General features: G+C 43.7%; 1 protein-coding gene across 1 annotated transcript in view; it reads left to right on the top strand.

Moving 5' to 3' along the window:
• The first annotated feature begins 459 nt into the window (after positions 1-459).
• LOC126162810 (esterase FE4-like) overlaps positions 460-15,923 on the top strand; it is a 312,964-nt gene continuing 297,500 nt past the window's right edge. Inside the window, exon 1 of the mRNA XM_049919555.1 lies at positions 460-2,122. Within this exon, the coding sequence (XP_049775512.1) occupies positions 2,036-2,122 (87 nt within the window). The 5' untranslated portion in view covers positions 460-2,035. The remainder of the gene's footprint in view (positions 2,123-15,923) is intronic.

Below are 15,923 nucleotides of genomic sequence, written 5' to 3'. Positions count from 1 at the left end.
GTCCGTGGGAATGTTCAGGGGATGTGATTAGCTACAGTGTGGCAGCGCGTGTGGTGGCGTACTGACTTGAAAAGATCGGTCGTCTTCTGGCGATGTCGGTCGTCGGCGGAATCCGCCGATGTTGGAGCCACTGTGACCGCGGCCTAGAACAGGCTCTACCTCGCGCCGCCGTCCGTGAGCATGGCCAAGCATCCGAGAAATGCGAACCCGTCCGTGCTGACGCAAGACGTCCGTCTCCCATCTCGTTAAGACCCCCAAGTTAGGCGACCCAGCGGCGCGTGCCTAGCCCGTGCCGACTGACAGGTTGCGCTTGGGGGGCTCAGAACGTGGAGAGTGGCCGCAAGCCGGCCCATCAGAAGCGCGGGGGGGCGGCAGGGCGCCTCCCCCCCCTCCCCCTACTCCCACAAGCCGCTCGACACCTGCACTGGCGCCAGAGCTTTCGCCGCAGTTGCACACGCGCCGTCGGCAGTGCTGAACGCAGCCGGCAGAGTAAGCGGGCTCAACTGCGCTCTGACACACACGTTGTGGGGACGACCGCGCTGCAGGTGTTCCTAATCGCGCTCGAGCTGCATATCACTGGCGGTGTTTCCTCAGTGAGATTCACTCCCAAACAATAAACTGCACGTGCCCACGACAACAGGTTATTAGCACCACACGAACAGTTGCTCGCAATCCAAACTGCAGCCTGCGAGGACTGTTTCTTCACAATCACTTCACTGTGCGATTACCAGGTTCGATTCGCGGTACTATCGTCCACAAACCGCTAGGAAGTCCTCGCCCTACATTACTGTTGACTGCGCTTCATAATCGGAAATGAAAGTAACAATTAACAGTTCTCACAAAATTGCGGACGCTTATTTTTAGTGTAGTAACGGCAGAACCTGAAGCAAAGTCCACGATAGTTTCCTCTTGTTGCAGAGGGTGAACCAGGAAGCTCATTTGAGTACTTCACCTTTTCCCAACAGCCATGTCGTCAATTGCAATAATGTGTACTGATATGTTTGCATTTGACGCCACTTTGGCGGCTTGAGTGAAAGTAAACGCGGAAGTTTCAGCACCGTAACTTCTGTAAATCTCACGAACAATCCCAAACCATAGACGGTTTTACTTCAACATTGCCTAACAGGTAGGAAACATTTCTGTTCGACATGAGTATACAACTGTGCTCTGTGGAGATCGTTATATCAGTAAGTAACTAACTGACCCGACGAATGCGGAAAGCAGCTAGTATATTTACCTTTTCGTCAGACTGTGTTCCTGCGTCAAAATTTACAAACGGTACGCAGGTTCTAGTCTTTTCTGATTACACATGAGACAAAGCTGGCTTCATAGATAGCTTTATAGGATAGTGAAATTGAAGGTAAGCTGTATACCGAACTTTATGATAATACCTCAAGAAATGTAATGTTACCAGTGCTTACGTTGCATCAGCGTCAAGTCATAACACAATCTGAGACAACAGGAACAAATGCTTTTTGGCTGTATTTTGTTATTAAAAAACAGTCTGTAACACTCCGGGTAATACATATAATTTTGTGTAAAGATAAATGAGTGAATAAAAGCTGCAATACAACAAACACAAATTTTGATTCCGTTGACGGTGTGGTCCAGACCGTATTGGCATATTAGTAGGTGCTTGGTATAAAAAGGATACGAGAAACTGTACAGTCGCTAAATTCTCGGCACATCTGTAGATAGTACTCAGAACGAGTGGCTAATCTCATGTAGTCACTGGTACTGTCACAACAGACAGTCAGAATTTGCCGTGGTTTTGGATTACGTTTGAAGTTTGCTGTTACATGTACGCCCCATCATGAAAGTCGCCACTACGAGACGCTATAAAATAGTGTGGTAAAATACACACTTTAAGATATAGGACCACTAACAGGCCATACTTCAGAGTTCGGGCCGTGAATACGTCGTTCGTTGTTGGACATTTCAAAGAGTGTGACGACCGTCTGGATCGTCCAGCGCCTCAGTCGAGCAGCAGCCAGCGCTTCCAGCCTCCAGAGGTTGTCCAGCAGTTGTGACCGCGATGCCTCTACCCAGTGGCGTGGCGCTGGCCTCGGCCGTGACCTTCGCGGCCAACTTCCTCATCTACAGTGCCATCGACTACACTCCGGTGAGTCTGCAGAAAACCGTAGCTAACCTCTGTCGTGATCACTTGATTCTGTGCCAGCATACCACGTGTACTTGTGTTAAGACCGGTCGGTGCAGGGCCGGTTTAAGGCCATGCGTTGCCTATAATATTAATGGAGGTCGAGGCTCCTGTTCAACAATGTGTACTCATATTTTTTTAGATGTATTACTTTATACAGAATATCTTAATGACAATGTTGACTGGAATACACTCTTTCAAATTCTGAAGGTGGCAGGGGTAAAATACAGGGAGCGAAAGGCTATTTACTATTTGTACAGTAACAAGATGGCAGTTATAAGAGTCGAGGGGCATGAAAGGGAAGAAGTGGTTATTCAATCTGTATATTGAGCAAGCAGTAAAGGAAGCAAAAGAAAAATTCGGAGTAGGTATTAAAATCCAGGGAGAAGAAATAAACACTTTGAGGTTCGCCGATGACATTGTAATTCTGTCAGAGACAGCAAAGGACCTGGAAGAGCTGCTGAACGGAATGGACAGCGTCTTGAAAGTACGATATAAGATGAACACCAACAAAAGCAAAACGAGGATAATAGAACGCAGTCGAATTAAATCGGGTGATGCTGAAGGTATTAGATTAGGAAATGAGACACTTAAAGTAGGAGATGAGTTTTGCTATTTGGGGAGCAAAATAACTGATGATTGTCGAAGTAGAGAGGATATAAAATGTAAACTGGCAATGGCAAGGAAAGCGTTCCTGAAGAAGAGAAATTTGTTAACATCGATTATAGATTTAAGTGTGAGGAAGTATTTTCTGAAAGTATTTGTATGGAATGTAGCCATGTATGGAAGTGAAACGTGGACGATAAGTGGTTTAGACAAGAAGACAATAGAAGCATTCTAAATGTGGTGCTACAGAAGAATGCTGGAGATTAGATGGGCAGATCACATAGCTAATGAGGAGGTACTGGATGGAATTGGAGAGAAGAGAAGTTTGTGGCACAACTTGACTAGAAGAAGGTATCGGTTGGTAGCACATATTCTGAGGTGTCAAGGTGTCACCAATTTAGTATTAGAGGGCAGCGCGGAGGGTAAAAATCGTAGAGGGAGACCACGAGATGAATACACTAAGGAGATTCAGAAGGATGTAGGTTGCAGTAGTTACTGGGAGATACAGCAGCTTGCACCGGATAGAGTAGCATGGAGAGCTGCATCAAACCAGTCTCTGGACTGAAGACCACAACAGCCGCGCAGTATTAGCGGGGCGGTGTGAGGCGCTGCAGTCATGGACTGTGCGGCTGGTCCCGGCGGAGGTTCGAGTCCTCCCTCGGGTATGGGTGTGTGTGTTTGTCCTTAGGATAATTTAGGTTTTGTAGTGTGTAAGCTTAGGGACTGATAATCCTAGCTGTTAAGTCCCATAGGATTTCACACACATTTGAACATTTTTTATTTATTTATTTATTTTAAGCTCAACAACAACATCTTATCGTACGCCATGAAGTGCACTTGAAAAGATTTTATTTGCCAGACCGGTATTGGAGTATACAACCAATCATCAGCGCGTCTGATTCAGAAGATGAACAACATATGTATGCTATGTACGAGGTGCATTCAAGTTCTAAGGCCTCCGATTTTTTTTTTCTCCGGACTCGAAAGAGATAGAAACATGCGCATTGTTTTAAAATGAGGCCACGTTCATTGTCAATACGTCCCAGAGATGGCAGCACCGTACCGCAGATGGAATTTTACCGCCAGCGGCGAGAATGAGAACTGTTTTAAATACTTAAATGGCGACGTTTTCCTTACTTGAACAGCGTGCAATCATTCGTTTTCTGAATTTGCGTGGTGTGAAACCAATTGAAATTCATCGACAGTTGAAGGAGACATGTGGTGATGGAGTTATGGATGTGTCGAAAGTGCGTTTGTGGGTGCGACAGTTTAATGAAGGCAGAACATTGTGTGACAACAAACCGAAACAACCTCGGGCTCGCACAAGCCGGTCTGACGACATGATCGAGAAAGTGCAGAGAATTGTTTTGGGGGATCGCCGAATGACTGTTGAACAGATCGCCTCCAGAGTTGGCATTTCTGTGGGTTTTATGCATACAATCCTGCATGACGACCTGAAAATGCGAAAAGTGTCATCCAGGTGGGTGCCACGAATGCTGATGGACGACCACATGGCTGCCCGTGTGGCATGTTGCCGACCTTTGTTGATGTGCAACGACAGCATGAATGGGACTTTCTTTTCGTAGGTTGTGACAATGTATCAGACGTGGATACCATTTTTCAATCCAGAAACAAAGCGCCAGTCATCTCAATGGAAGCACACAGATTCACCGCCACCAAAAAAATATCGGGTAACTGCCAGTGCTGAAAAAATGATGGTGTCCATGAACTTTTGTTGATTGTGTCGTATCTCATTACTAAAGAATTCTCCCCGTGTTTGTCAGTTAAGAGTTTGTAAAGCAATTGCGTTAGCAGCTGCATTGTACGTGAAGGATGTGGTGGTGCATGGGTGACACACCAGCGCGCTGCCATTGCTGTAATGCGCGATGAATGCCTACTTCACCATAGAAGAACGGCAACTTCATTCTAGCATTCTCATATAGCATTTCCCCGTTCAGGTGAGAATTCCAATCCTCGTTATACAAGTAGCTCTCAGTAATTGAACACTGAAAGGGGTACTGTACATTTTAACGCTGAATGAAAAATCCCTTATCTCTAATAATTTTTTCAGGAAAGCGTGATGAACTTAATAAAACGTACCTTAATCGCTTTTGTGATTGTCTGAGGTCTCGCTGCTGCTACTGCAGCCCACTACTTAGATCAGCAACGGTTCCATTGAAATGTCAGGATAGTGGGCTCTTTGTGCCTATGTGTTTTCAACCTTGTGCACGTGGCTTATTGAATCACATTTGTTGGTTGCGTTATATTGTATTCGTGTGATGTTATTCTAGAAATCAATAAAAAATAGTAATGCTCCCTCAGTTCTTCCAGCCACTTGGGGGAACACTTTGCACAACTGTAAAATATGACTTACAATTCTTGTTTTGCTTTGCTATCTTGTTGTTGATAAAGGTCCAGATAAGTTCAGTGGTGTTGAATTTGCAGTACACCACGGGCTACCACAGAAGTATACTTTCCTTCTCCACTGAGCGCAACATACTTTCCAAAACGTATTCTTGTGATCCGAAGTGCGGTCGTGCTTGTTTCAGTAAGCCAGTTTTAGTAAATTCCTCGCATGACGTGACGTTGGATGGAAGCTCTACGTTATTGCTTTCTTTCCATTCAATAATAGAACCCTTCCTTCATTGCACGAATCCATCTTCATTCCCAGTGTGGGACATTATAATCCTTTTTTCCCGACCCAGACGGCCGGCCGGTGTGGCCGAGCGGTTCTAGGCGCTTTAGTTGGGAACCGCGCGACCACTACGGTCGCAGGTTCTAATCCTGCCTCGGGCATGGATGTGTGTGATGTCCTTAGGTTAGTTAGGTTTTAGTAGTTCTAAGTTCTAGGGGACTGATGACCTCAGATGTTGAGTCCCATATTGCTCAGAGCTATTTGAACCATTTGAAGCAGACCCAGACGAAGTTTGAACTCTTCCTTTCAGTCATTACACTCTTGAACACTTTCCCTGCTATAATCGTATATCTTTTTTGTTGCGTAAGGCGTTTTTGTTCCTGCAATCCAAACTTTCTGAAATTATATGCACCACACCAACTCTCATCAGTGTAATACACTACCGGCCATTAAAATTGCTACTCCAAGAAGAAATGCAGATGATAAACGGGTATTCATTGGACAAATATATTATACTAGAACTGACATGTGATTACATTTTCACGCAATTTGGGTGCATAGATCCTGAGAAATCAGTTCCCGGAAGAACCACCTCTGGCGATAATAACGGCCCTGATACGCCTGGGCATTGAGTCAAACAGAGCTTGGATGGCGTGTACAGATACAGCTGCCCATGCAGCTTCAACACGATACCACAGTTCATCAAGAGTAGTGACTGGCGTATTGTGACGAGCCAGTTGCTCGGCCACCATTGACCAGACGTTTTCAATTGGTGAGAAATCTGGAGAATGTGTTGGCCAGGGCAGCAGTCGAATATTTTCTGTATCCAGAAAGGCCCGTACAGGACGTGCAACATGCGGTCGTGCATTATCCTGCTGAAATGTAGGGTTTCGCAGGGATCGAATGAAGGGTAGAGCCACGAGTCGTAACACATCTGAAGTGTAACGTCCACTGTTCAAAGTGCCGTCAATGCGAACAAGAGGTGATCGAGACGTGTAACCAATGGCACCCCATACCATCACGCCGGATGATACGCCAGTATGGCGATGACGAGTACACGCTTCCAATGTGCGTTCACCGCGATGTCGCCAAACACGGATGCGACCATCATGATGCTGTAAACAGAACCTGGATTTATCCGAAAAAATGACGTTTTGCCATTCGTGCACCCAGGTTCGTCGTTGAGTAAACCATCGCAGGCGCTCCTGTCTGTGATGCAGCGTCAAGGGTAACCGCAGCCATGGTCTCCGAGCTGATAGTCCATGCTGCTGCAAACGTCGTCGAACTGTCCGTGCACATGATTGTTGTCTTGCAAACGTCCCCATCTGTTGACTCAGGGATCGAGACGTGGCTGCACGATCCGTTACAGCCATGCGGATAAGATGCCTGTCATCTCGACTGCTAGTGATACGAGACCGATGGGATCCAGCACGGCGTTCCGTATTAGCTTCCTGAACCCACCGATTCCATATTCTGCTAACAGACATTGGATCTCGACCAACGCGAGCAGCAATGTCGCGATACGATAAACCGCAATCGAGATAGGCTACAATCCGACCTTTATCAAAGTCGGAAACGTGATGGTACGCATTTCTCCTCCTTACACGACCCATCACAACAACGTTTCACCAGGCAACGCCGGTCAGCTGCTGTTTGTGTATGAGAGAATTCGGTTGGAAACTTTCCTCATGTCAGCACGTTGTAGGTGTCGCCACCGGCGCCAACCTTGTGTGAATGCTCTGAAAAGCTAATGATTTGCATATCACAGCATCTTCTTCCTGTCGGTTAAATTTCGCGTCGGTAGCACGTCATCTTCGTGGTGTAGCAATTTTAATGGTCATTAGTGTAAATAGTCCAGTCAGTATGAGATTTTCACTCTGCAGCGGAGTTTTCTCTGATATAAAACTTCCTGGCAGATTAAAACTGTGTGCCGCACCGAGTCTTCTGTAGAGTTTGGAAGATAGGAGACGAGGTACTGGCAGAAGTAAAGCTGTGAGGACAGGGCGTGAGTCGTGCTTGGTTAGCTCAGTTGGTAGAGCACTTGCCCGCGAAAGGCAAAGGTCCCGAGTTCGAGTCTCGGTCCGGCACTCAGTTATAATCTGCCAGGAAGTTTCAGTCCAGTCAGTGTTTGGGAAGTGCTTTATTTCCCGTAAGTACTCGATTCTATTTTCTTATACTCGGTTATTTTCCATTAGCACTGATTTTTGTTGAACTTTTCTTGTCTGAAGCCGAATTTCCAAAGAGCACACCAAAGGATAGTCTCATGCATGTCACCAAAGTTGCCCATATCAATCTTCAACTTTTTTCAATACAACTGCTACTGTTGCAAACTGATTTACCAGTCGTGGATTTTCCTTCTTTTGACTCCCTGTGTAAACTCGCCCAATGAAAACCTCTGTCACCTGCCAGTACCTTTTTCTTTCTTTATTATTAAAAATGAAACTCCTCCAGCTGTACTTAATATTTCATATTTATTTGGCTATTAGTTTCGACGTTGCGTCAACGCTATCTTGAGGCCCGTACACTTTGATTATATCAATTGTGTGTGGCTGAGTACAACAAGTCCGCGGTGAGAACAATACGTGCTCCATGTGGGTGGCGGGTAGTTTCTCTGTATTCTCACAAAATTCACTTCATTGTGCTTTCACTAATACCGAGACATTAAGGAGTTCTCTTTATTGGCCGTGATGCGGAACTGCTCACGCCCTGTACTTTTCCAGTCTCAAAGTAATCACGCGCACTGATCACCACGGACTTTCCACAATTTTGAAAATGACGCATAGTTTCACACAAGTACAAAGCAACTAATTATATCATGAAGACTGTCTCATGCGAGTACATAACAATGAATGACAGCACGATTTTTTCCTATCTGACGGGAAGCCCCGATGTGAGCACTGCAACAATAAACACTGCAATGGAACTACCGTTCAGACGTCCGATAACATAGCATATGCGATCACGTAGGGCATAAGGACGCAAATGGTACGTGACATTAGCGCTTTGTATAGAGTTACGTGTAGAAAAAATAAGAGTTGTGAAAGGCAGCAACGGAGCTAGCATTTACACTTATCGTCTTGTTCATACGCATCAGCGTTAGGTGAATTGCGACAGTCAACATCCGTCATTATTACAACCAAATGGCTAAACGGAAACTAACATAAATCCGCCTGTAAGTACAGAATCGTTGTATCTTTAAACAGTCCGAATGAAATTTTTTCCTAATTATTTTCTGGTTTATATGACTCCTCAAAGTTGACACTCGCCAAAAAATGCTCGAGAAAGTACGCTTTCTCTGAAATACTATAGCGTATGTCGCCCTCTTTTCATCTGAAGCATAATATTCAGACACCGAAGTAAAGAAAATATTTCCACGATTCCGGTAAGGTACAGCATACCGATGTTTGTCATGCTATGTAACCAGAATATGGGCTAAAACTCAGGAGTCAATCATTATGAAACGGATAGTGCGGCGGCAACGAAAATCTGTACGTAAAGTACACAGTATCCCAGTCAGGGGTTTGTCCCACGGAGATTTTAACCCTGTACATATCCAACTTTTTATGACCACCATTATCTCGTGGTAAAAAAAGTATCACATCTGCAGTTCACAGCCGGCCGGAGTGGCCGAGCGGTTCTAGGCGCTACAGTCTGGAATCGCGCGACCGCTACGGTCGCAGGTTCGAATCTTGCCTCGGGCATGGACGTGTGTGATGTTCTTAGGTTGGTTAGGTTAAAGTAGTTGTAAGTTCTAGGGGACTGATGACCTCAGAAGTTAAGTCTCATAGTGCTCAGAGCCATTTGAACCACTTGCAGTCCACAGATCATCGTCTGTATGTGTCATAAAAATTTAAAACATTAAACGGAAAAATACATGCAAATACCATCACCAAATAGTTTCTTCTATTAGTTGTGTGTGAAGCGTAATGTTAACTTGTCTCAGCCACACTTCCGTGTCGTATTTTACATCCACGTAATAACTGAAGTTAACGTATAGTAAAATTTTATTTCACCGGTTCAGTCACTAACAGACATTAAGTACATTGGTTTATGAATCGTTACCTGAGACATGTAATCAACATGACTCAAGACACTAAAACCACCCGTTACGTTGACTCTTCTTAGCTCCACCCACATAGCATGGAAGGTACTGTTACTCTTGTTTTCACTAAGTGGGAAGAGTAAACTGACCAGTTTTGCACGTTTTTAACATCGCTTGACTTTCCGGCAAACAAAACTGACAACTGCCCATAGTTGCAGGTGCTGTTTTCTCCACACCGTATCCAAATTAACCAATAAAGTGCTTCGTATTGTAAACTTATCAGCTTTACGATACGGAGCTGTAAACTTATAAACTGTGGCGTTGGATGGAGAAAATGAGAACACTGGCGCATCTGAATAAGGTAAAACATTAACTCATGCATCAATACATTCTTAGAAGAGCGTTGAAATATGACAGACAAACAGACTGTAAAGACACACTATGCCCGAACTCAGAATGGGCGATCTTGATAACAACAGAGACTGAGCTAGAATGTCCCTAACCTTGATTCAGGTGAAATGCAATCACACTTCGCGAGTGTTGTTATCCGACAGTTTAACGAAGGTGCCTACGATATTTAGTGTCAGAGCTTATTAACCACTGCTTGTTAGGCAAGCGTTGTAAACATTGTAAAACAGTCCTCTTACTGGATTTGGAAGCTCCTGTTGACGTCATTCTTTTGTGCTCACGAACTAAATTTGCGTTTGCAAGCTCCTCCTTCTGCAACAGAAAATATATTTCGTTTTTCTATTCACCCAGTCATGTTTCGACACATACGTCTCACCTTCTGTGGGTCTCTGTATATTCTGAAACTACATTAATTGTGAAGATGGATTTGTACAGACTGATTGGCTTTTTTGTCTTCTTCTGGCTTGAAAGCATATCACAAGTGAGAGTGAAGTGTTAAAAATTTTAAATATAGTGTGTGTAATTAAAACGAAGAAAGGAAGTGTAACACATATTTTTGACCTATTTTGTATCCGTATGGATATTTCAATGTCAATTTGTAGTATTGCTTAGGCCTATGTATAATGTTGTATCTGTCGTGGAAATTCTTTGACTTTGTATAGATGTTCAACTATGTGAAACTTTTGAACGATGTTTTTTAAATTATGCTAGTGGATTTAAATAATTGATGGAATGATCGTTATCTGATGTACTGTAAATGACTTGGTCCATAGTTAGGGAACATAGGGTTGAATGTAAAAGGTGTGGGGAAGCCCCGCAGCTAAGGAAGTAGCCTGGCGGAGCGGAAAAGGTGTGGTTGACGCGCAAGTGGCAACTCGTCCTTTGTGACGAATGAGCTGAGTAGTGCTGTGGTTAACGCCCCATTAGCAGTAGCAGATCATTGTGGCTCATATTCCTGGAGTTTTGGGGCCAGAAGAGCTTAAGGATAGTATTTATGGGCCTCGGATGATGCATTTTATGAGACATTATTACGGCACGGTTTCTGGCTCTACAAATCTAATTCCGACGCCAAGAAGATATGTAACAGGGCGAGGCCAACAGTATTGCTACGATTGCAGCAACGCCAGGATAATAGCCACTGCAAATTAGGCCACCAGTACCACCTGCCTTCCACTAAATTGTTTATATTTGGCACTCTGTGAATGAAATTTGGTTGATTTTATAATAATAATTGTGGTGTTGCTAAAACCTCTGTCTTACACCCGTAATTATCCCAAACTATAAACCTGGACAGGAATCCTATCCTAGTGAATTTAATTCAGGGTCTCCTGATCTATTATGAGAAAGTGGTTGAACTTGAATTTAATGTTGTGTTGTCATTTGCACAGCCAATTATATTTTTGAGTAGGTTAAAAGACTGCTTATCAAAGCACATCTGTTATTTAAAGAGTTATATTTTGTTGTGCTTTACTTAATTAATAATTAGTGACAAGAATACTTACCGTTTCTCACACATACTGGTGTAGTTTTGTTCATGAACAGGGTTTCTTCAGACCATGAAAGTTTAAGGGCCCTCATGTACTAGGCTAGTTATCTAATGAAGCAATGGAAAGGTTCGTTCAGAGTCAGTGTAGTAATATTTGCTTCAAACCGAGTTTAAGAAAGAGTTGTTTACTGCGTTATCTATTCTAAGGCAAACGTGTTAATGCACAGGCCTAGATAACCTCTACTAAACAATGAAGTTATAAATTATGATCATTAGCAGACCCCTGATTTAAACAGAATCATTTCAAGCTTTGCCCTGTTCAGTATAGTTGCTAGTTTAATGCGTGTCGGTAACTGATTTTGTAAACTGTTACACCTAGTTCATTTAAGGTACGCGTTGTTGAGAGGCATATGTTACTGTTTACTATCTCATTGCCTATTTGTTTGTTACTAGCACATTTATCTGCAAGGTTGGGTTACTGTGTTGTAGTAGGAACAGATGAAAGGAAAGAGTTTAGTGTGTGTGTGTGTGTGTGTGTGTGTGTGTCAAGGAAGGTTAGGTTACTCTTAGCACTGCCTTCTGCTTTATGATTTTGCTTGACGACCGGTTTCAGTGTATAATGTTACAACTTACTTTTTTGGTGAGAGAACGTCTGTTCCTGACCCACCATTTACTGTTGGTTATGCTCTGCCGGAGTGTTTCGGAAACGAATCCCAGTTTGATTATTCTGTTTCCATTAGGTTGCCTCACGGTCGCAACTTTCAGAAATTCCTCGCAGAGGTATAATGATAGCATCGATTGACGTTTGAGGCGAACGGTGGTACCGTTACAAAAGCACACCAAAGATGAACAATATAACGGAAATCACAACATGCTGTCAAGACACAAAAAGACATAAAAGCAAGTCAGTCTGTAGAAGTGCATCTTCACAATTAATGTAATTTCAGAAATAGATCGAGACCCACAGAAGATGACACACAGGTGTCGAAACATGTCTGTGTAAATAAAAAGAAGAAATATATTGTGTTTTGCAAAAGGCTGAGTTGAAAAATGCAAATATGAAACAAGATGAAGCAAATAATCTCTGTCAGAAATACTGTAGCGCAAATTGGTAATAATTTGCAGCAGATCAAAGTGGAGTACAGCAAGTATATAAAACCCTTGTCTCAATTTGTAGTATGTGAAATGTGGTTTAATGAAATGGAATTACGTTGAATGTATTCTTCATAAGTTTAAAAATACACACAACTTCAAGTCAGTGGACTAATATCGCTAATGCTCAGTTAAGCGCACATAATCCTAAAGATTGTTACTATTTTCGATTGAAAACTGCTTACGGTTAATTTACGCCAGAAAATTAAGGAGTGCCTTTTGAGGCTCGTGAAAACGCGGGTCCCGCAGCATGTGCTATATGGTAAAACTAGCTCTAGGCCGACGAATGAAGCTTGTCGATCAGTTAGGCCTGTTCTTAATCTCTTCCTGTTCAATGGCACAGGCCCTGTGACACCTCTGTTTCTAAGCATTTTTCATCGTTCATTTATCTTCATCCCTTTCTTGTTCTGAGTACCTACAGCAGTCTATTCCTCGTCCCCCTCACTTGGACGCGAGTTTGTATGATACGAAAGTATTTTTGTCGTCTTGCCACCTCCGTCTGCCCCTACGGTTTGCACCCTCTGCAGCTCCCATGGAAGCTATGCCCTGATGTCTTTATACATGTCCAATTATCCTGTATATTCTTCTCGTCGATGTTTTCCATATGTTCCTCTCCTCGGCGCTTCTGTGGAAAACTTTCTCATATCTTATCAGTTAAACTAATTTTAACATCTTCGTACAGCGTCACGTCTCAAATGCTTCGATTGTCTTGTTTTCCGGATTTCCCACAGCCCAAGATCCACTTTCATAGAATGCTGTGCTCCAAACGTACGTTCACAGAAATTTCTTCCTCGAATTCAGGCTGATGTTTGATATTAGCAGACTTCTTTCGGTCAGTAACACCCTCTTTGCCTGTGCCAGTCTTGCTTTGTCCGTCATGTATTATTCGCCAACTGCGTGGACCCCAGTTTTGGTGTTAAGTCTATCGCCGATCTCATTTCTACCAATCGTCCTCCTTAATATCGTCTTTCTTCGGGTTATTGTCAACTGATGGTGTGTGTTCGTTAGGTTGTTCATTTCATTCAACACGCCCTGTTCTTTCTCACTTTTACTAAGGATAGCTATCTGGCCTTCCCTGTGTAATGCGGAATTGACCACTAAATTCACTAGCCGGCCGGGGTGGCCAAGCAGTTCTAGGCGCCACAGTCCGGAACTGCGCGACTGCTACGGTCGCAGTTTCGAATCCTGCCTTGGGCATGGATGTGCGTGATGTCCTTAGGTTAGTTAGGTTTAAGTAGTTCTAAGTTCTAGGGGACTGATGACCTTAGCAGTTAAGTCCCATAGTGCTCAGAGCCATTTGAACCAACTAAATTCACGAGAGGCGGAGATCCATTGTAGAAGGAGGCTGAGAGTATTGTGTTGTCAGTGGAGAAGCAATAACGACAGAATGGGCCGGTCAGGTGAGCTCAGTGACTTCAAACGTGGATGTTACGTCAGTAGCAAATCCATAAGGGGTATTTCAGCCCTTCTAAAGCTGCCCAAGTAATAAGTGCTATCGACAGGGGATATCAAATTGATTCCATATTTTTAGATTAACAGAAGCCTTTCGACACCGCTCCTCACAAGCGTCTCTTAATCAAACTGCGTGCCTACGGAGTACCGCCTCAGTTGTGCGACTGGATTCGTGACTTCCTGTCAGAAAGGTTACAGTTCGTAGTAATAGACGGAAAGTCTTCGAGTAAAACAGAAGTAATATCCAGCGTTCCCCAAGGAAGTGTTATAGCCCCTCTATTGTTTCTGATCTATATTAACGACATAGAAGACAATCTGAGTAGCAGTCTTAGATTGTTTGTAGATGATTCTGTCATTTACCGTCTTGTAAAGTCATCAGATGATCAAAACGACTTGCAAAATGATTTAGATAAGATATCTGTATGGTGCGAAAAGTGGCAATTGACCCTGAATAAAGAAAAGTGCGAAGTTATTCACATGAGTACTAAAAGAAATCAGCTAAATTTCGATTACGCGATAAGTCACACAAATCTGAGGGCTGTAAATTCAACTAAATACTTGGGGATTACAATTACAAATAACCTAAATTGGAACGATCACATAGATAATATTGTGGGTAGAGCAAACCAAAGACCGAGAGTCATTGGCAGAACACTTAGAAGGTGCAACAGGTCTACCAAAGAGACTGCTTACACCGCGCTTGTCCGCCCTATTCTGGAGTACTGCTGTGCGGTGTGGGATCCGCATGAGGTGGGACTGACGGATGACATCGAAAAAGTACAAAGAAGGGCAGCTCGTTTTGTATTATAGCGAAATAGGGGAGATAGTGTCATAGACATGATACGTGAATTGGAGTGGCAATCATTATAACAAAGGCGTTTTTCGTCGCGACAAGATCTTCTCATGAAATTTCAATCACCAGTTTTCTCCTCCGATTGCGAAAACAATCTGTTGGCACCCACCTTCAGAGGGAGAAATGATCATCACGATAAAATAAGAGAAATCAGGGCTCGCACTGACAAATTTAAGTGCTCGTTTTTCCCGCGTGCCGTTCGAGAGTGGAATGGTAGAGAGACAGCATGAAGGTGGTTCATTGGACCCTCTGCCAGGCACTTTATTGTGAATAGCAGAGCAATCACGTAGATGTAGATGGTGACTAGTAGTGATGTGCCTGTGAAGTGGGAAATTTTTTGGAAATTTGTGGTAAGTTCCTATGGAAACAAACTGCTGAAGTCATCGGTCCCTAGGCTTCCACACTACTCAATCTAACTTTAACTTACGCTAAGGACAACACACACATCCATGCCAGAGGGAGGACTCGAATCTCCGACGGGGGGCGCCGCGCTAACCGTGACATTGCGCCTGAAACCACGCGGCGAAGCGAGAATGCTAAGGAACAACCACTACTAAACTAACACCAGGTAGAGCTCCTGTTCTGACGGACAGTGAGCGCCTAGCATTGTGGAGGGTGGTTGTAAAAAACAATCCCATGAAATTAGGGGTAGGTATCATCCCAGATCATGTAAGAAACAGATTGACCGTCCTACGGCGGAACAGGCAACCGTAAAAATAGTTTTCCCGTCGGTCAACAGATGTCGCAGGCGACGCTACAATGCTAACTGACCTGTCCATGTCGCGGAATTGGCAACGCTGTATCTTCAGTGACGTGAATGACGCTGATTTGTGTTCGGCTAGAGCGCTGCGCGCGAAATGCATTCGTCACACAGCTGACTGTAGACCATGATCGGCTATGTTTTTTCCCGAGTTTTCAATCGAAGAATGTAGATTAGCTCCTCCTCTACAAACCAAGTTTATTTCTACTGTAGGGATACTTCTCACAATCATATGCGAAATGAAAAGTAATACACAATCTGCACTCGCGCAGACCTGTTACTATAAGCAGTGTTGTTTTCGAGTGAAAACTGTGTGAGGATTATTAGCGCACAGATAAAAAAAAATAATTAAAATAGGCAGCGTCTATAGT

The sequence above is a fragment of the Schistocerca cancellata genome, chromosome 2 (assembly GCF_023864275.1).
Source record: "Schistocerca cancellata isolate TAMUIC-IGC-003103 chromosome 2, iqSchCanc2.1, whole genome shotgun sequence".
Taxonomy (NCBI): domain Eukaryota; kingdom Metazoa; phylum Arthropoda; class Insecta; order Orthoptera; family Acrididae; genus Schistocerca; species Schistocerca cancellata.
This window is presented reverse-complemented; position numbering and strand designations above follow the sequence as displayed.